Genomic DNA, 16,713 nt, shown 5'->3' on the forward strand with positions numbered 1-16,713 from the left:
TAACCGGACGACTTCCGGTTATTGCTTTGGCTTCTGAATGACCGGCTGTCTGGTGTTTTCGCCTTCTTTGAGCGGTCATGTTTCTGGTCGGTTTGATAGTTTGACCGGTTGGTTTTCTCAAACCGGTTGATTTTCTCAAACCGGTAGGTTACTTTGACTGGTCCGGTTCTTTGTTCCTGTATGAAAGGTTTATTTGTGTTAAGTTTTATTAACCGGTCTAATTTTATCTAACAATTTCTCCCTTTTTGATTATTTTATTTAAAATTATCAAAATCATGTAAGATTGCAAACGTAGACCGGTTCTTTATTTGACCGGATTTTTGAAAATGACTTGGGAGAATTTTTCGAAAAATTTGGAAAAATTTTGAGAAAAATTTTGGAAAATTCTAATCTTTTATCTTATCAATTTCTCCCTTTTTGATTATTTTATTTAAAATTATCAAAACCTTGTAAGATTGCAAGTATAGGCCGGTTTCAAAAATAACTTTTTATATATAAAAGTAACCGAAAAAGGGAAAATATTATATATGTAGAAACCGAAATACACATAGATTAAGAAAAGAGAGCCCCTATTCTGATTCGGATGGCAGAAAGTCTTTCAACATGTCATCGGTTGGTTGTTCTTCATCCGGTTGAGCCGGTCTTGAAGATGAACCTCCAACTTGCAGTTGACCGACCGTGCTGACTGGAACCGCATAGGAAACTCGCTGTCTTGTAGATCGCGGCTCGAGATTCTCTTCGATTTCATCCTCGGTTTGGGAAGCCGGGTTCGGTGGAGTTTCGATATTTGTCTCGGTGATTCTCTCCAGCATTCCGGTTACTTGAACCTTTCTTGATGGTGTTTTCCTTTTCCGTGTTGCCGGAACCGAAGAGGAAGAAGCCGCATTGGTCTTCTTGTTTGCCTTGACATATCCTTCGAGCCTTTGTTTTTCTGTGTTTAACCGTTCTGCATCCTCGGCCGCTTGAGCTGCTATGCTCTTTGCAAGTGCCGGATCTCTGGCCATTGATATTCGTAATCGTTCGTTGAAGTTCGCATCAGATGACCGCGGTGCTTCCTTCACTGTCCGGTTCTGGTCATCCAAGGCATCCTGAAGTTCTTTAGCCGCTTGAGCATTTGCCTCTTCAACCGCTTTATCAACATTAATCTTTGCATTTATCAACTCAGTCACATGTTCGGTGACCGCCTTAAGGTCGGCTTCAAGACTGTCGTTGCGCTCTTCAAGACTTGCATTCTTCTTTTCAAGATCTACGACCCTGTCAAGTGTTGAACCGACTTCGGTGCTTGACCGCCCTAGGTCCTCATCTACTTTTGTGAACTGTTGATCGGTTTTCTCTTGAAACCGTTCCAAGTCATCCACCATCTTGGAGGTCTTATCTTCCAAGTCTTCGGTTCGCTTAAGATGTTCGTTGTGCAGAGTAGTATCGTCCCGGTAGTCGGCTTCAATTTCTGTGATCCGGGCATCTGCCTTCACAAGATCATCCCTCGTTTTTTCGGCTAACAAGAATGTTTGGCGCGCGACTTTCTTGATTTTCCTCTTCCATGGTCGAACCTTTGAGTTGGCAAACTCTTGAATAAGAGTCTTTACTCTTTCTTCAGTGACAACCGGTTCTGAATCCCCAAGTTGATCGGTTTCAAGTGGCCCGGTGAAAGGAGTCTCTGTCCATTCGTCGGTTTCGTTGATGACCGGATCCGCTAGAGGAGGCGTATCACCTCGATTCTGACCGTCATCGGTTTCAAGACGCGAAGAGTGCGCTGTACCTTGCTGTCTGCGCACCGCTTCAATCTGCTTTATCTCGTCAATGAATTCTCCTTTCTTGACCTCGAGCATATCCAACACCAGGAGTTGTAACTTAGCCTTCGGTGTTCCCGCAACATACCTTTCTGTAAGCTTTCGTATATGTGCGGTTAGCTTTTGTAACCGAGCACGCGGTTCCACTATTGCGTGTCGGTCCATGGCTGGGTTGGGATCCTCGGCGTTTGTGAGCTGGATAACGTCTTCCTCTATCTCCAGAATTCTTTCAAATCTTTGTCCGGTGGTTAGGTCCGGTAGCACATGTTTGAAGAATTTATTGCACCGGATCAAGAACCACTCATTGTATGCTTGTGCTGCCTTTTGAGCTTGCAGATGAATTCCTGCCAAGATTTTGCGTACAATGTTCTCGGCTATCTTCTGGTCGTTATCAACGGGAACCTCTTCCTCCCCACGGTCGTCTGCACCGGCATCGGTGTGTTTAGGGATTGCGGCCGCACCGGCATTGTCAAGACTTGTAGCCGATTGTTCCTCTTTAATCGGTCCTTCTTCTTTATCGGATGGATTGTCATCGGTTTTCTGCGAGCCGGTTTGGTCAGATGTGGAAGCCGAGTCTTCCTCATCTTGCATTTCTAAGCGCGGTTCCGTGAATACTATCGGTTCCTTACCCTTGCTTCCGGACTTGTCTTTTACCAGAGCCGGTGTCTTGGCGGTTGATTTCTTCCTTCGGCCACCTGTAGAACCGGGGGTCGGCTGCTTCTTCTCCAGGAATTGTCGGGATCTTATTATCTTGCTCGATGAGAGAAGAACACCAGGACCGATGTTAATGTTGTTGTGGAGCATGATCTTCCCAAGGGTGATGGCGTATCCCCATGACCGGGCGAAATCCGGTTTCACCATGTCTTTCAGGTTGTTAAAAATCTCCTTCGCCCAGTTGACGTTTATACCGTCCAGTAAGCCGATAAGCATCTCGATTTTGGCCTTGGTGAGGTTGTCGAAATTTCCACCTCTCGCTTGAACCGACTTAGTGAAGATGTCACAGAGCGGTATATATTTCGGTCGCAGTGATGACTTCTTACCGAATACTTTTACAGGGGCCCCGGTTGCCGAGAGAATTTGCAAGCCGCCTCGAATGTTGTTGGGTCTAGTTCCATCGAAGCGTTGCGACCATCTGTTGGAAGACGTAGGATTTCCGCAACCGACTCTTCGGTTATATCGAATTGCTTGCCGCCAACAGTTGCGGTTATTTTGTCGCCAGAGAGAGATGCGGTTTTGAAGAATTCTTCAACCGATTCTCTGTAGAGAACAAAAGGACCGCCTAGAAAGTACTCGAGTCCGGCTTCGGAAATCCGGGTAAGAACTTCCTTTGCCGGAACCGAACCGTTTTGTCGGATCTTCTCAAAATCCACCTGAATGATATGTTTGAATAAAGCCGAAGCACGACCCATTGTTGATGATTGAGAGAGTTTGAGAAAACAAGAGAATAACCGCTGTGAGAAAGTTTAATAGCTTAGAGAGAGAAAGCTGTTTCGCGTAAGAGTAAAATGAAATGGCCAAGGACCCTTTTTATAGGCGCGGTCTGGAAGCCCAACCGTCCCATCAACTTTTGGCGGGATTTTTCCCTCCAAGCCAAAAGGCGGCAATCAATGGGCGGGAAGCTAAGCGCGGTAATCAAAAAGGCGGCAATCAATGGGCGGGAAGCTAAGCGCGCCAAATCAGAGGCGGGAAGTCAAGGGCGAGATTTATGAGCGGGAATTTCTGGGCGCGAAATTTCCCTCAAAAATTTCGATTTCGGTTTTGATGAGGCAATCCCTTTTGAAAACGTTTTATAGAGTAATTTGTTAACCGCGATGATGCGGTGTTTTGATCTTGACCGGAAAGTTCTACGAACACAGGTTTGTCTATCGTTTTAACCGGTTCTGAATATTTACAACTTTTGATTAAGCGGTTCTTCTTGAGACCGTGCATAACTGCGAAGACGCGGTTTCTTTGATATTGACCGGATATTTCAATGAAAACGAAGTTACTTGATAATATTAACCGGTTACTTATTCTGATTGTTACTTGGACCCGGTTATTTAAGCTGAAATAGATTTTCATTGAATGAAAGTACAAGACAGAAACCGATATATAGATCGGTTTGGAAATACAGAAAGGAAGGAATATAAAAGGAGTATGGCCTAGGCAATAACCATCCTAGAGAACTTATCCTCTACCTCATCCACATCAAGAATGTTTGAGAGGGATGCCGGTGCACCCGGTCCAAATTCTGGACGATACTTGAGTATGAGTCAACTGATATGAGGAGCGTAACCGATGCCTCTTTTGGTCAACACCATAGTTTTCAGGTTGTTGAATATGACCGATGACCAGTTTATGAGGGCATAACTCATGATGTAGGTCATCATGTTATACACCTTTTTAGAGTACCGCTGGTTAGGGGATTGACAGATTAACGAGCGATTGATAATTTCAAGTAGGAGCTGGATGTGGAACCGAAGATAGGTCTTTGGCCCGTTGTTCTCCACCGCCCTCCCGGTTCCTGAGAACAGCCAAGAGTAAGACTCCGCGGCACTTCCTTCCCTGGGTGGGAAGTCCGAAAACCCTTCAGTGGGCAGATTGAACATCTGAGCAAATTCGGCTTCATCCAGCCAGAAGGTATGGTCTCTCACCGTAGAAACAATATAGTTTCCTCTGATGCAATCACTTCTAAAGAAGGTCTTGACATCCTTAAGAAGTATTGGGCCGGATTCTTCGAGAAAAGTTCGAAGGCCGGTGTCGATGAGAGACTTAAACAACAGCTCCTTTGTTTCATGATCATTGATTTCAAGGCATGAGTCAAAATCAATGCTTAGGAAGTTTGGTAGAGTTCGGCTAGGCATGATTCAAACTTTGCTAGTAGAGAGAGAAGGAGTACAAGAGATTTATGATTTGAGATGTGTTAATTTGATTAGGAAAGGTCTCTTTATATAGATCCGGTTTTGGAGGGAAAACATCAACATTGAATGTCAGTTTTGTCTTATTGGAGAAGAGAATATTTGTGTTTCCAAAGTGTGTTGGGAAGAGGTTGCTTTTGACTGATTACGGAGCTCGAGGTAGGTTAGTTGAAAAGTAACCAAGTTAGTTGGGTAGTAATTACTCATGTAGTTGGGGGTTGCTTCATTAATTAAATGTTACTTTTTCATTAATGACTGATGCAACAACACACTGAAAAATAACCGATTGAAACCGAAGATAAATTAGACTAAACCGAAGAGAACATAGATGAAACCGAAATGATCATAAGGAAGTTGAACAAAGATACAGCCGGTGCGTGCAGCAAAATGACCGGGTGTAGGAGGGAGTGACCTAATATCCGCTTGAATTGGTGTGACCGTTGGACTGGATGTGACGGTTCCTCCTCTTACAAGACTTCTCAAACCGCTCATAGAAAGAGTCGGTAACTTCCTTGGTAAGTACTTGGGCTTGGTTCAGCCCTTCCCCCGGGCATGTTGGAACTCCAAGCTCCAGAATCAGACAGCTTATTTGAGGAACAAGGCCGACTGTTTGAACGCCAATCATCCAGATTAGGACGTCGAACAGTACCCTCGACCAATTGACCGGTGTGCTAGTAGTTATAGCAGCCATCATGTTGAAGGCAGTGGTGCAGTATGTGTTGGTCACATCCCTTCCCAGGATGCCTCGACCGATTACATCATTGAGAAGCTGGTATTCAGCTTTCAATAGAGACTTAGCACCGTGGTCATCCACTGGATGGCTTGCCGGGCAAAGGCTAAGGAGATCTCGGCTTTTAGTTCGGCCGGTATGTTGAGATCGGTTAGCCCCTGCTTTGGTAGGTTAAAGCATCTGGCAAAGTCATTTTCGGTAAAATCAAATACGATTCCTCCTACCTTTGACTGGATGTGAGTGTCAAAGTGAGGAGTTCCACGAAAAACCCTGGGGTTATAAAAGAACTCCAGGACAGACTCAGAATAGATGACATGTTTGTCATCTAGAAAGTTTTGGAGACTAGTATCTTCAAGTGATTTGATCATCTTGAAGACCTCATAGTGCTCAGTGCTTTGAGCAGAGTTGAAATCCACTTGAAGGATGTTTGGAAACTGAGACATTTTGTCTTAGTGAAAGGAAGAGTTATGCAGCTTGTGATTGTTTTGTTTAGGGTTTGTTCAACTTATATACTAGTGGAGAGAGGAGCCTATTATCCAGGTATTACAGGTGATAATGTCTATTAATCATAGGATAAAGAGTTTTGCATGAAATAGGCATGTCTACAGCCTAAGATGTTGGTCATAGACCTGGACCATGAAAGATATCAAATCTTCACGTCTTTTTAGGTGCGACCATTTTACTTTGAAAAGGCAATGTTTCAGGACAGATAAGTTTAAACACATGTAATTATTCCACTTTTGTTTGAAGTTCAAATAATCTAAGATAACCTATTTCCGAACCGGTCAATTATCAGTTGTTCGTCCCGATGCGGTTATTTGGTGCATGCACTAAGTAACCGGTCGGTTTACTCTGTCTGATAGACCAGGCGATTCTTCTATAGATACCTTAGGAAATTTGAAATCCGACAGTTTAGGAGGAACTACCGGTTTTGTCTGTCCGAACTGATTTCCCTTTTAAACATCCTTAGGGATGATCTGACTAATATCGGTTAAACCGAGTGTAAGTCTGAATTGAGAGAACTTAGCTTCCTGTAGAGGCTTGGTGAAGATATCGCCTACTTGTTGATCAGTTGGTACGTATTCCAACCGGATATGCTTCAGCATGACATGTTCCCGAATGAAGTGGTGCCTTATGTCAATGTGCTTGGTTCTAGAGTGTAGAACCGGATTGTAGGTGATTGCTATGGCACTTGTGTTATCACAGAAGATCGGAGACTCTTCGGCTGTGACACCGAAGTCCTTCAGTTGTTGTTGGATCCAAAGAATTTGTGAACAACAGCTTCCGGCCGCCAAGTATTCAGCTTCTGCGGTTGATGTGGCAACTGATGTTTGTTTCTTGCTATGCCATGAAACAAGCCGGTCACCTAGGAATTGGCATGTTCCGCTGGTGTTTTTTCTATCAATCTTGCAACCTGCATAGTCTGCATCTGAGTAACTCGTTAGGTTAAAGGATGAATCCTTTGGATATCACAGGCCGACGTCAGGTGTGCCCTTTAGGTATTTCAATATTCGCTTTGCGGCTGTGTAGTGGGATTGTTTTGGATTGGCATAGAATCTTCCACACACACCGACTACAAATAGAATATCCGGTCTACTTGTTGTCAGGTATAGAAGAGAACCGATGATGCCCCGGTACGCGGTCAGGTCTACTGATTGACCCTCATCATCTTTGTCCAATTTGACCGATAAGCTCATTGGAGTAGCCGCTGAGGAGCATGTATCCATCCCAAATTTCTTTAACAGTTTTTTAGTGTACTTGGGTTGACTGATGAAGGTTCCTTCCTCGAGTTGTTTAACCTGAAGACCTAGGAAGAAACTTAATTCCCCCATCATACTCATTTCAAACTTGTTAGTCATCAGGGTTGAAAATTTATCACATAACTTAGGATCGGTTGAACAGAAGATGATATCATCTACATAGATTTGAACAAGTAGGATATGTTCCTTCTTCTCAAACTTAAATAACGTTTTATCCACCGAACCGATGGTGAAATCGTGTTTTAACAAAAATGCGGTTAGTATGTCATACCAGGCTCTAGGTGCTTGCTTTAGACCGTATAAAGCTTTGTTTAACCGGTATACATGGTTCGGTAGTTCGGCATTTTTGAAACCGGGTGGTTGTTCAACATATACCTCTTCACGTAGGTCACCATTCAAAAATGCACTTTTAACATCCATTTGGAAAACCTTAAAGTTTTTGAATGCAGCAAAAGCTAGAAAAATCCTAATAGCTTCAATCCTAGCTACAGGGGCGAATGATTCTTCAAAATCAATGCCTTCTTCCTATTTGTAACCTTGTGCCACTAATCTGGCTTTGTTCCTCGTGACCAAATCGTCTTCATTGAGTTTATTTCTAAATACCCATCTTGTTCCTATGACCGGTTGATCTTTTGGTTTAGGGACTAGGTACCAGACTTTATTACTCTCGAACTGGTTTAATTCTTCTTGCATTCCCAAGATCCAATCCGGATCTGACAATGCTTCATCCACTCTTTTCGGCTCAATCTGGGATATAAAGGCGGAATTAAAGTATTCCTCCAAAATTTGACGCCTAATTCGAACAGGTTCTGAAGGATCACCTATAATCTGCTCAGGAGGATGTTTAGTGTTCCTTTTGAAATTCGGTTCAGGGATGTCTACCAAATTACCGTTTGCTTGATCAAGGCTAGACATATCGGTAGGCTGAACAGGATTGTCAGACCGACCGATTTCCTCGGTTTGGACCGAAGTGTCAGCTTCCTATCGTGGGACTGCTTGATCCGGCTGGGTTTCAATATTACCCATTTGGTCATGGACAAACCGCGTGCAAACCGGAATCTGATCTTCACTATCAAAATGAATTTTGTTATTTTCCAATCTGTTGTGTAGATCAAAGCATGATGCAGTATTACTTTCAACCGATTCATCGAAAACAACATGAAGTGATTCCTCCACAGTTAAGATTCTATTGTTATACACTCTATATGCCTTACTCACTGCTGAGTAACCTAGCATGATCCCAATATCGGTTTTTGCATCAAAAGTAGAAAGATAGGTTTTACCATTTATATGTATGTAGCATTTACAACCGAAAATCTTAAGGTACTTAAGGTTGGGAACCCTGTTAAAATATACCTCATACGGTGTTTTATTATGAAATCTGTTAATTAAGGACCGATTTTGTGTATAACATGCAATATTGATAGCTTCAGACCAAAATTTTTGAGCAATGCCCGAATCAACTATCATGGACCGTGCGGCTTCCTTGAGAGTCCGGTTTCTTCTCTCGGTCAGGCCGTTTTGTTGAGGAGTCCTAGCACTAGACAACTCGTGTCTAATACCGGATTCATCAAGAAATGCGGTTAAAGTACTGTTGGTAAACTCGGTACCTCTATCACTTCTAATACTATTAATGCGAGTTGATTTTTCATTTTGCAAACGTTTAAGCAGTGTGATCAAATTTGATGCGGTTTCACGTTTGGATGGTAAGAATATTACCCATGTAAATCTAGAGTAATCATCAACAACTACCATGGTGTAAAGCATACCTCCTAGGCTAATGACCTGAATCGGTCCAAATAAATCCATGTGAAGAAGATCTAGGCATCGGTTAGATTGAATGTGTCATTTACTCTTAAAGGTTGACCTACTTTGTTTACCCATTTGACATGCTGAACAAACCTTGTCCTTGTTAAATACTATGTCAGGAATTCCGTCGACTAACTTTTTACCGCTAATATAGTTTAAGGTTTTCATGTTTAGATGGTTTAGTCTCTTATTCCACAGCCAGGTTTGATCAGTTTTGGCTATCATGCATACATGATATTCTATCTTAGTTTTCCAGTCTACCTTGTAAATATTTCCTAGCCTATTTCCGGTTAGCAGTATGATACCTTGAGAGTTCTTAACTAAGCATGCATGTTTAAGAAATTCTACCGTGTATCCAGCATCACACATTTGACTAATACTTAGTAGGTTAAAACGTAGGTTTTCAACTAAGAGTACATTATCAATTGTTAGGTTACCATGGACAATCTTACCCTTGCCCACAGTTCTACCTTTTGAGTTGTCACAGAAAGTGATTAATGCACCAGTTTCTATTCTGATGTCGGTTAGCAGGTTGTTGTTCCCGGTCATATGCCTGGAGCAACCACTATCCAAGTACCATTCAGAGTTTCCTAGCCGTTTCTTTAAATCCTGCAAAATGTATATATTTACAACTATTTGGTACCCACATTTACTTTGGTCCACATGCGATTAGTCCCTTGGGCATCCAGACTTTGACAAACCGGACAACTTTCTTTGTTAAGGTCTTGACCGTCTTTTTGGCACTCGGTTTTGGATACTTCGGTTTTTCTACGAAGGCTTTAAATGAGGGTGATTTGTGGTTTGACCTATGCGGTTGAGGATTGGCTCTCCTATTTTTGAGCAGGTCGGCTTTCCTTTTCTCAGGGTGAAGCCACTTTTCAGAATCTGTTGGACCTACATATGTTAGTTTTTCTGCCGTATAGTATGCGGTCAATTCCTCTTCAGCGGTTAAGGAGCTTCTAATGAAACTTATAAGAGGAAGGTCGTTCTTTGTGAGCCTTACTTTATCTACAGGTTTTTGGTTTTTGGATCTATCGTTCTTGTATCCTAGGCCAAACATGCAGAAAGGGTGTCTCTTATAGCTACACATCTTCTTTACCATGTCACTAGATCTCTTATATGCGGCCATTTTATACTGGAGGCGGGCATTTTCCTCTTCGGTTAGTTCTCGAACTAGTTCACTAGACTGTTCGGTCTTGAGTGGTGGTTCAGGTGCTAACTCGGTTTCTAAGGTAGGGGTTTCATCAGGTTCTATGATCTCTGGTTCGATTAGAACGGATAATTCTGGTTCTGTCAGAATGGGTACTATAGGGTCGGCTCTAAAGTTGAGTTTCTTAGGTAACAGGGCTAGTAGGTTCTTATACTCAGCTACCATATCATTCAATGCATTGTATAACTCATCTTTAGTAAATTCTTCACAAGGAGAGTCAAATACCTGTTCCTTATTTGCCATAAGGCATGTGAGTTCATCATCACTGTCACTGTGAGCCCATAAGCTTCCTCCATCATCGGCTATCAGTGCTTTCTGAACTTCACTTCCTTCACCGGTTTGTTGGTAGTTATTTCGGTTATTTTGGTTATCCGGTTTCCGGTCATCCCTCCTCGGTTTTCTGCATTCCCACTTGAAATGTCCTAAATAGTTACAGTTATAGCATCTTACATTTGATTTATCACCATAGTTGTAGTTTGTGGGTTGAATTCTTTTCATGAACCTCCCAAATTTCTGTGCAAGCATTGCCATGGCATCCTCGGTGAACTGTTCAACGGTTCTGATCGGTGCAGGTACAACCGGTTCTGTGGATGTGATCAGTGCTCTGGTTGAGGTTGAGGCTGAAACCTCTTCTTCGGTCCTAGATCTCATTTCAAACCCATATGCCTTAAGATCTTCGAATACATCATGTAGTTTCATCTTGCTTAGGCAGTTTGATTCCCTCATCACCATTGTCTTTATGTCCCACGCACTTGGAAGAGATCTTAACGCTTTCATGATGACCTCTTTATTATCATACTTCTTACCAAGAGTTGCTAGCTCGTCTAACACACCAGTGAACCGGTCACTGTACTCTCTCATTGTTTCTCCCAGTTTTATCTTGATGCTTTCAAACTTCTGAGTAACTACCATTACCTTGTTTTCCTTGGTTCTTTCATTTCCCTCATAAATCTGAATAACCGTGTCCCATGTTTCCTTTGCGGTTTTGCAGTCTCTGATCTTACAGTACGTGTTTCTGTCCACACTGTTGGAGATCCGGTTTCTGGCATGGTTATCCAGGTTATTTCTTCTCCTGTCTTCAGCTGTCCATTCCTTCCTGTCTTTGTCAATGATTATCGGTCCTTCGGCCAGAATGAACTACATCTCGTCATCCATGGTGATTAAGTGTAGGTGCATGCGTGCCTTCCAGTTGGCAAAGTCATCACCTTCTAGCATTGGGGGCCTATCGAAAGACATGCTTGCTTGAGTATTGAAACTAACTGCTCTGATACCAATTGTTAGGATCTAGGTCGCGGCTGGAGGACCGGGGTTGGGCCGGTTAGCGCGTCTCACTCAAAGGGTGGTGATTAATCCAGTTAGAGATTAACACCGGGGTTTCAATACTACACAAACTGTCACAAACCCTTGAACTAGGTTCAAGCGCGGAAGAGGTTTGTTTCAGGTTGAAGCAGCACACTTACAGGATAGGCAAAACCGGTTTTGAATAGGACAAGTTTGGAAATTGATGGGTCGGTTTTTGTAACTTGGTGATTCGGTTTAGATAGTGTAGAGTCGGTTAAAAAGGTGTAGGTCGGTTAGTACAGCTCGGTTATAAAGTAAATCAGGCGGAAAGTAAATAACAAGACAAGTTTTTATGGATGATCGGAGATAAAACTCCTACGTCACCCCTTCCTCTCGAAACCGCGAGAAGGATATTCACTAAGGAATACAATCCGATCGAGACTTATTTCCTGCTCGATAACACCCGTACAATTTACACCGAAATTGTAAATACACACTTCAACTTTAGCACTTAGGCCTTTTCTAGAGAGAGAACACAATCTTATCACTTGTAAATTAATTGTTCACTGTGTCCCGCATTTACTCCTCTTCAGCTGCTCCTTTTATAGGTGAAATATGCCAACGGTCATATTTCATTTCCTTGAATTTGATTGGTTGAGCAGAGGTTCAGTGATTCAGACCTGGCGGTCAACTTTTCAGAGTTGGCAGTCTGTTCTTCCAGTATGTAGGACAAACCGGCTAGGTTTGTCTTTTACTCAATGTGGTAACTGTCGGTTAGACAGTTGTCTGTACTTGGAAGATTGCCTTTCTGATTTATCCTGAAGTGGAAAGATCTTGTAGGACTGTCTTCTGCAGCCTGCAGACTTTCCTCAGACTTGTATGAATATGGAAATGTTCAGTCTATTCCTTTGGTATCATTCTCAACAGATACCCGAAGTATCTTCTTATGCTGGTCGGTCATTTGACTTAACCGGATGACTTCCGGTTATTGCTTTGGCTTCTGAATGACCGGCTGTATGGTGTTTTCGGCCTTCTTTGAGCGGTCATGTTTTTGGTCGGTTTGATAGTTTGACCGGTTAGTTTTCTCAAACTGGTTGGTTACTTTGCCTGGTCCGGTTCTTTGTTCTTGCATGGAAGGTTTATTTGTGTTAAGTTCTATTAACCGGTCTAATTTTATCTAACATAATTTATAGCCTTTATAGGCCAACTATTAATTGCGATTTTATAAATTGTAGTTAGACACTTTTAACTACACATAGTTTTTTAGAAATTGAAAGTGAACTAGCATGACACTCCACAACTATAGACCTTAACTTAAACTCAAAATACTTCAAATGGAATTGAACTCGTGACCTTTTTGGTCTCTTAAGTCGACTCTTACCACTATACTACCTTGGTGTGATATTTTTAACGTAGTTAGAGACTAAAAACTCCAGTCATTTTACCGCCCTTAATTGTCAACATTTCTTATCGTCAGATATTTTAGAACATTTAATGGCGGTTTGATTACGTAATTTTACCGTTGTAATTATTTTTTAACGAGAGAAAAATATTCATTAACGACGGTATGACTACGTAATTTTACTGTCGTAAGAAATTTTTACCGAGAGAAAAATATTCATTAACGGCGGTTTTAAATATCAAATTTTACTAGTGTACCGAGTCTATTCGGATCAGTCGACGCTTTAATAGAAGATCATATACATATGTATTCTTACATTTTGACCTAAAATATTTTTCGAGTGTATCCGGATTGGGATCGACGTTTTAAAAGATCGTATACATATATATTCTTACATTTTCACCTAAAATATTTTCATCCTATAATGGTGAAGGATTGTATTTATTTATTTTTATATTAAAGAGTTTAAATGTTAATGTTAATTTTTTTTTGTTTCATTTTGTGAATTTAATAAATATTTTATTTGGAATTTTAATGATTTTTATAGAAATTTATTAAATTTTATTTTAAATATTGTTTATAATTAGTGTTTCATATTTTAATTTCTTGTTTCATATTTTATTTTTTCAATAACTAAAACCCATCAATCAACTAATCTATCTTATAAATGACTATACAAAGATTTTGAAAAATAAACACCAACAATTGGTTTAATTCGTTCAATGAAACATTCAACCATATTGCTTAGTCCATTAAACAGATAACTAAAATTAAAGTCTAAACCACCCAAACCTTCAAACACATTATATGAAAATGAACATAAAAATAGCAATAGTAACACAGTTATTATTATAACATATTGGAAACACCAAAATTGAGCTCATTTGATATGAAGCCACTATGATGATTCTCTACTTGGATGATCCAATCCATAATCAACTTCTTTTGATCGATTTGTTCTTTATACCATCTTTAATCCTCTGGCGTATTTCATCATCCAATAAATCTGGTTCACCTACTTTGTATAACAAGTCACTAACTAACATAAATGTATCTTCTTTAGGGACACATCCACCATCCACTAATTCGATAAGAAAATTTCTAGCATCAAACAACCTTCCTACTTTACACAAACCATGGATTATTGGAGTATAGATCATAGTACCTGCTGATTCAAAACCACCATCTTTTTGCATCTCTCTCAACATTTCAATGGCTTTATCAATCTCATTAAACCTGGTATAATATCTAATCAAAGAATTGTAAGTAAACCAGTTTGGATGACATCCTCTTTTCTTCATATCATCAAACAATTCGACTGCCCACTCGATTCGAAGTGTTTTACAACAACAATCAATTACAGAATTGTAGGTTACCACGTTTGGAATGAAACCCTTGTGAATCATCATGCGGAACAAGTAATTCACATCTGATAACCTCCTTCTAATGGCCTTCCTGCAATCAGTTTTCATAGCATGCTTACAAAGAACATAAATGATGGTGTTATAAACACAAACATCTGGTGTGCAGTTGAACTGCTTCATTCTTGCGAATGCAGATAATGCTTCATCAACTAACCCTTCTTCTTCAGCTAGGACTTTTATCAAACAGGTGATGGTTGCAGTTGTAACTAGCTCTTTACTTTCTCTTCTCGACATTTCTTCCAGAAAGTTCCAAAGAGAGTTTAATTTGTTTCCTCTAGCGAGCAAGCATGCCATCTCTCTGCAAGTCTTCTCGTTGTGTATAAACCCTAATTGTGTCTCCACCCAATAGAAGAAGTCAAATGCTTTCTTCAATCCAAGCTCTACCTTGTTGGGATCTCTATGAGAAACTTGACAGGGAATTTTATTGGATTTTTGTTTAGGTTTTCTGTGACGGCGGAACGTTTTCTGTTGATCAATCGATATCGATGGAGTGGATTGGAAAAAGAATTTAGGTATGGATTGAAGAACCTCGGAAACTGTATCAACGACATTGCTAGGAGTATTGTTGACAATCGAAGCTGCTAAATTTGCGTCGAATGGACCGTTCTGAGTTATGATTGATAGAACTTGATCGATTGAAGAGACGGCGTGCTGACGGAGAGGCCTGGTGGTAGAAATCATCCCCTTTCTTACAAGTGAAATTGGCTTCAGACTCTTAAATCAACCAAGAAGATCAACTCTGAGTCATATAGGAAAAGCCAAAACTCACGCATTAAGAATAGATCAACAGAAGAAAAGAGTTTAGGAAAATGTATCAAATAATTCTCTAGCCCGATTTATGTAGCGCCCACAATAGAAATAGCTGCAACGCCCACAATAAAGATAACAACAATTAAGAAATAACCCATGTCTGTTTAGTGGGGTGAGTCATCACATTCCGAACCTTTTAATGACCTTCTAGTCCTCTTGGAACGATTCTTCTGAATTGGAAATTGTTGACAAAAAGCAGGAAATTGAGAAAGGAAGAAAGACCAATCCTCCCATTAAGCATCCTCAATTGGAGAATGACTCCATTGCACGAGAACTTGAACAACTGACTTCCCTTTTCATCGTAGAATCCGTGTTTGTAAAATTTTCTCTAGTTCCAATTGAATAACTCCCTCATTTGATACTGTTGGAAAGGATGTCTACACCTCATGCAAAGGTCCCAACTTGGCTCTTAAAAGAGACACATGAAAAATTGGATGAACTTTACAATAATCTGACAACTTTAATTTATACGCTACCATACCGATCTTATGCTCTACCATGAAGGGACCAAAAAACTTGGCAGTAAGTTTTATATTCTTTCGAGCTGCCACAGTTGTTTTGTTTGCCGATAGGGTTGTAACTTTAAGAATACCCAATCACCTACTTGAAAACTTATTTCTACTCTCTTTTGATCTGTCATTTGTTTCATTCTGTTGCTGGCCATTTCCATGGTATCCTTGAGAATACCACACATTCTTGTTCTCTCAACTAAGAAATAATTTGCTGCACCAATATTGCTGCGTAGCGTAGGACCTAACGGAATTGGAACAAGGGAAAATCCATACACTGTTTGGAAAGGAGTCGTCTTGAGTGATGCATGAAATGTGGTATTATACCACCATTCAGCAAGAGACAACCACTGTTTCCACTTCTTGGGTCGATGCTCAGTCATAAAACGCAAATATGTCTCAAGACATTAATTAACTCTTTCGGTTTGACCATCCCTCTCTGGGTGATAAGCATTACTTAATAATGATTGAACACCCAGCTTTTTTAGTAATTTTTTCCAAAACTTACTAATAAAGATGGGATATCTATACGAAACTATCGATTGGGGTAGCCCGTGAAGACGATAAATACAGTCAACAAAGAGGCCTGCTATTTGTAGTGCCGAATAGGGATGGTGCAGAGCAATGAAATGAGTATATTTTGAAAATCTATCAACAACAACCAGAATCGTAGAATATCCTTCTGATGAAGGCAGTCCTTCCACAAAATCCATCGATATATGAGTCCACGGTCTCTCTGCTACAGGTAATGGCTGAAGCAAACCTGGGTATGCTATTCTTTCGTTTTTAAAACGCTGACATACGTCACAAGATTTAACTAAATCTTGTATATTCCTTTTGAGCCCTAGCCAATAGAATAACGCTTTCACTCGTTGATACGTCGTTTGCATACCCAAATGACCTCCTATACTAGAACCATGCAACGTCGAAAGAATTTGAGACCTCAATTCGTTATTATCGCCGACATAAATCCTACCTTTACATTTCAAAAGACCTCCTTCAAATGAATAATCCTTCTCTTGTTCAGATTTAGTGGAACATACAACTATAGCCTTTTGAACTTTCTCGTCCCCCTCATAAGACTTTTCATT

The 16,713-nt window shown here is 40.7% G+C and overlaps 2 protein-coding genes across 2 annotated transcripts; both read right to left on the reverse strand.

Annotated features, from left to right (window-relative positions):
- Window positions 1-569: 569 nt before the first annotated feature.
- On the reverse strand, window positions 570-2,594 carry LOC124913297. The gene has a single exon (XM_047453891.1). It carries the CDS (start codon window positions 2,592-2,594, stop codon window positions 570-572), a length of 2,025 nt encoding a protein of 674 aa, XP_047309847.1.
- Window positions 2,595-13,660: 11,066 nt separating this feature from the next.
- On the reverse strand, window positions 13,661-15,043 carry LOC124911973 (pentatricopeptide repeat-containing protein At1g77405-like). The gene has a single exon (XM_047452521.1). It carries the CDS (start codon window positions 14,982-14,984, stop codon window positions 13,815-13,817), a length of 1,170 nt encoding a protein of 389 aa, XP_047308477.1. The 5' UTR covers window positions 14,985-15,043; the 3' UTR covers window positions 13,661-13,814.
- Window positions 15,044-16,713: the final 1,670 nt, after the last annotated feature.

The sequence above is a fragment of the Impatiens glandulifera genome, chromosome 8 (assembly GCF_907164915.1).
Source record: "Impatiens glandulifera chromosome 8, dImpGla2.1, whole genome shotgun sequence".
NCBI lineage: Eukaryota > Viridiplantae > Streptophyta > Magnoliopsida > Ericales > Balsaminaceae > Impatiens > Impatiens glandulifera.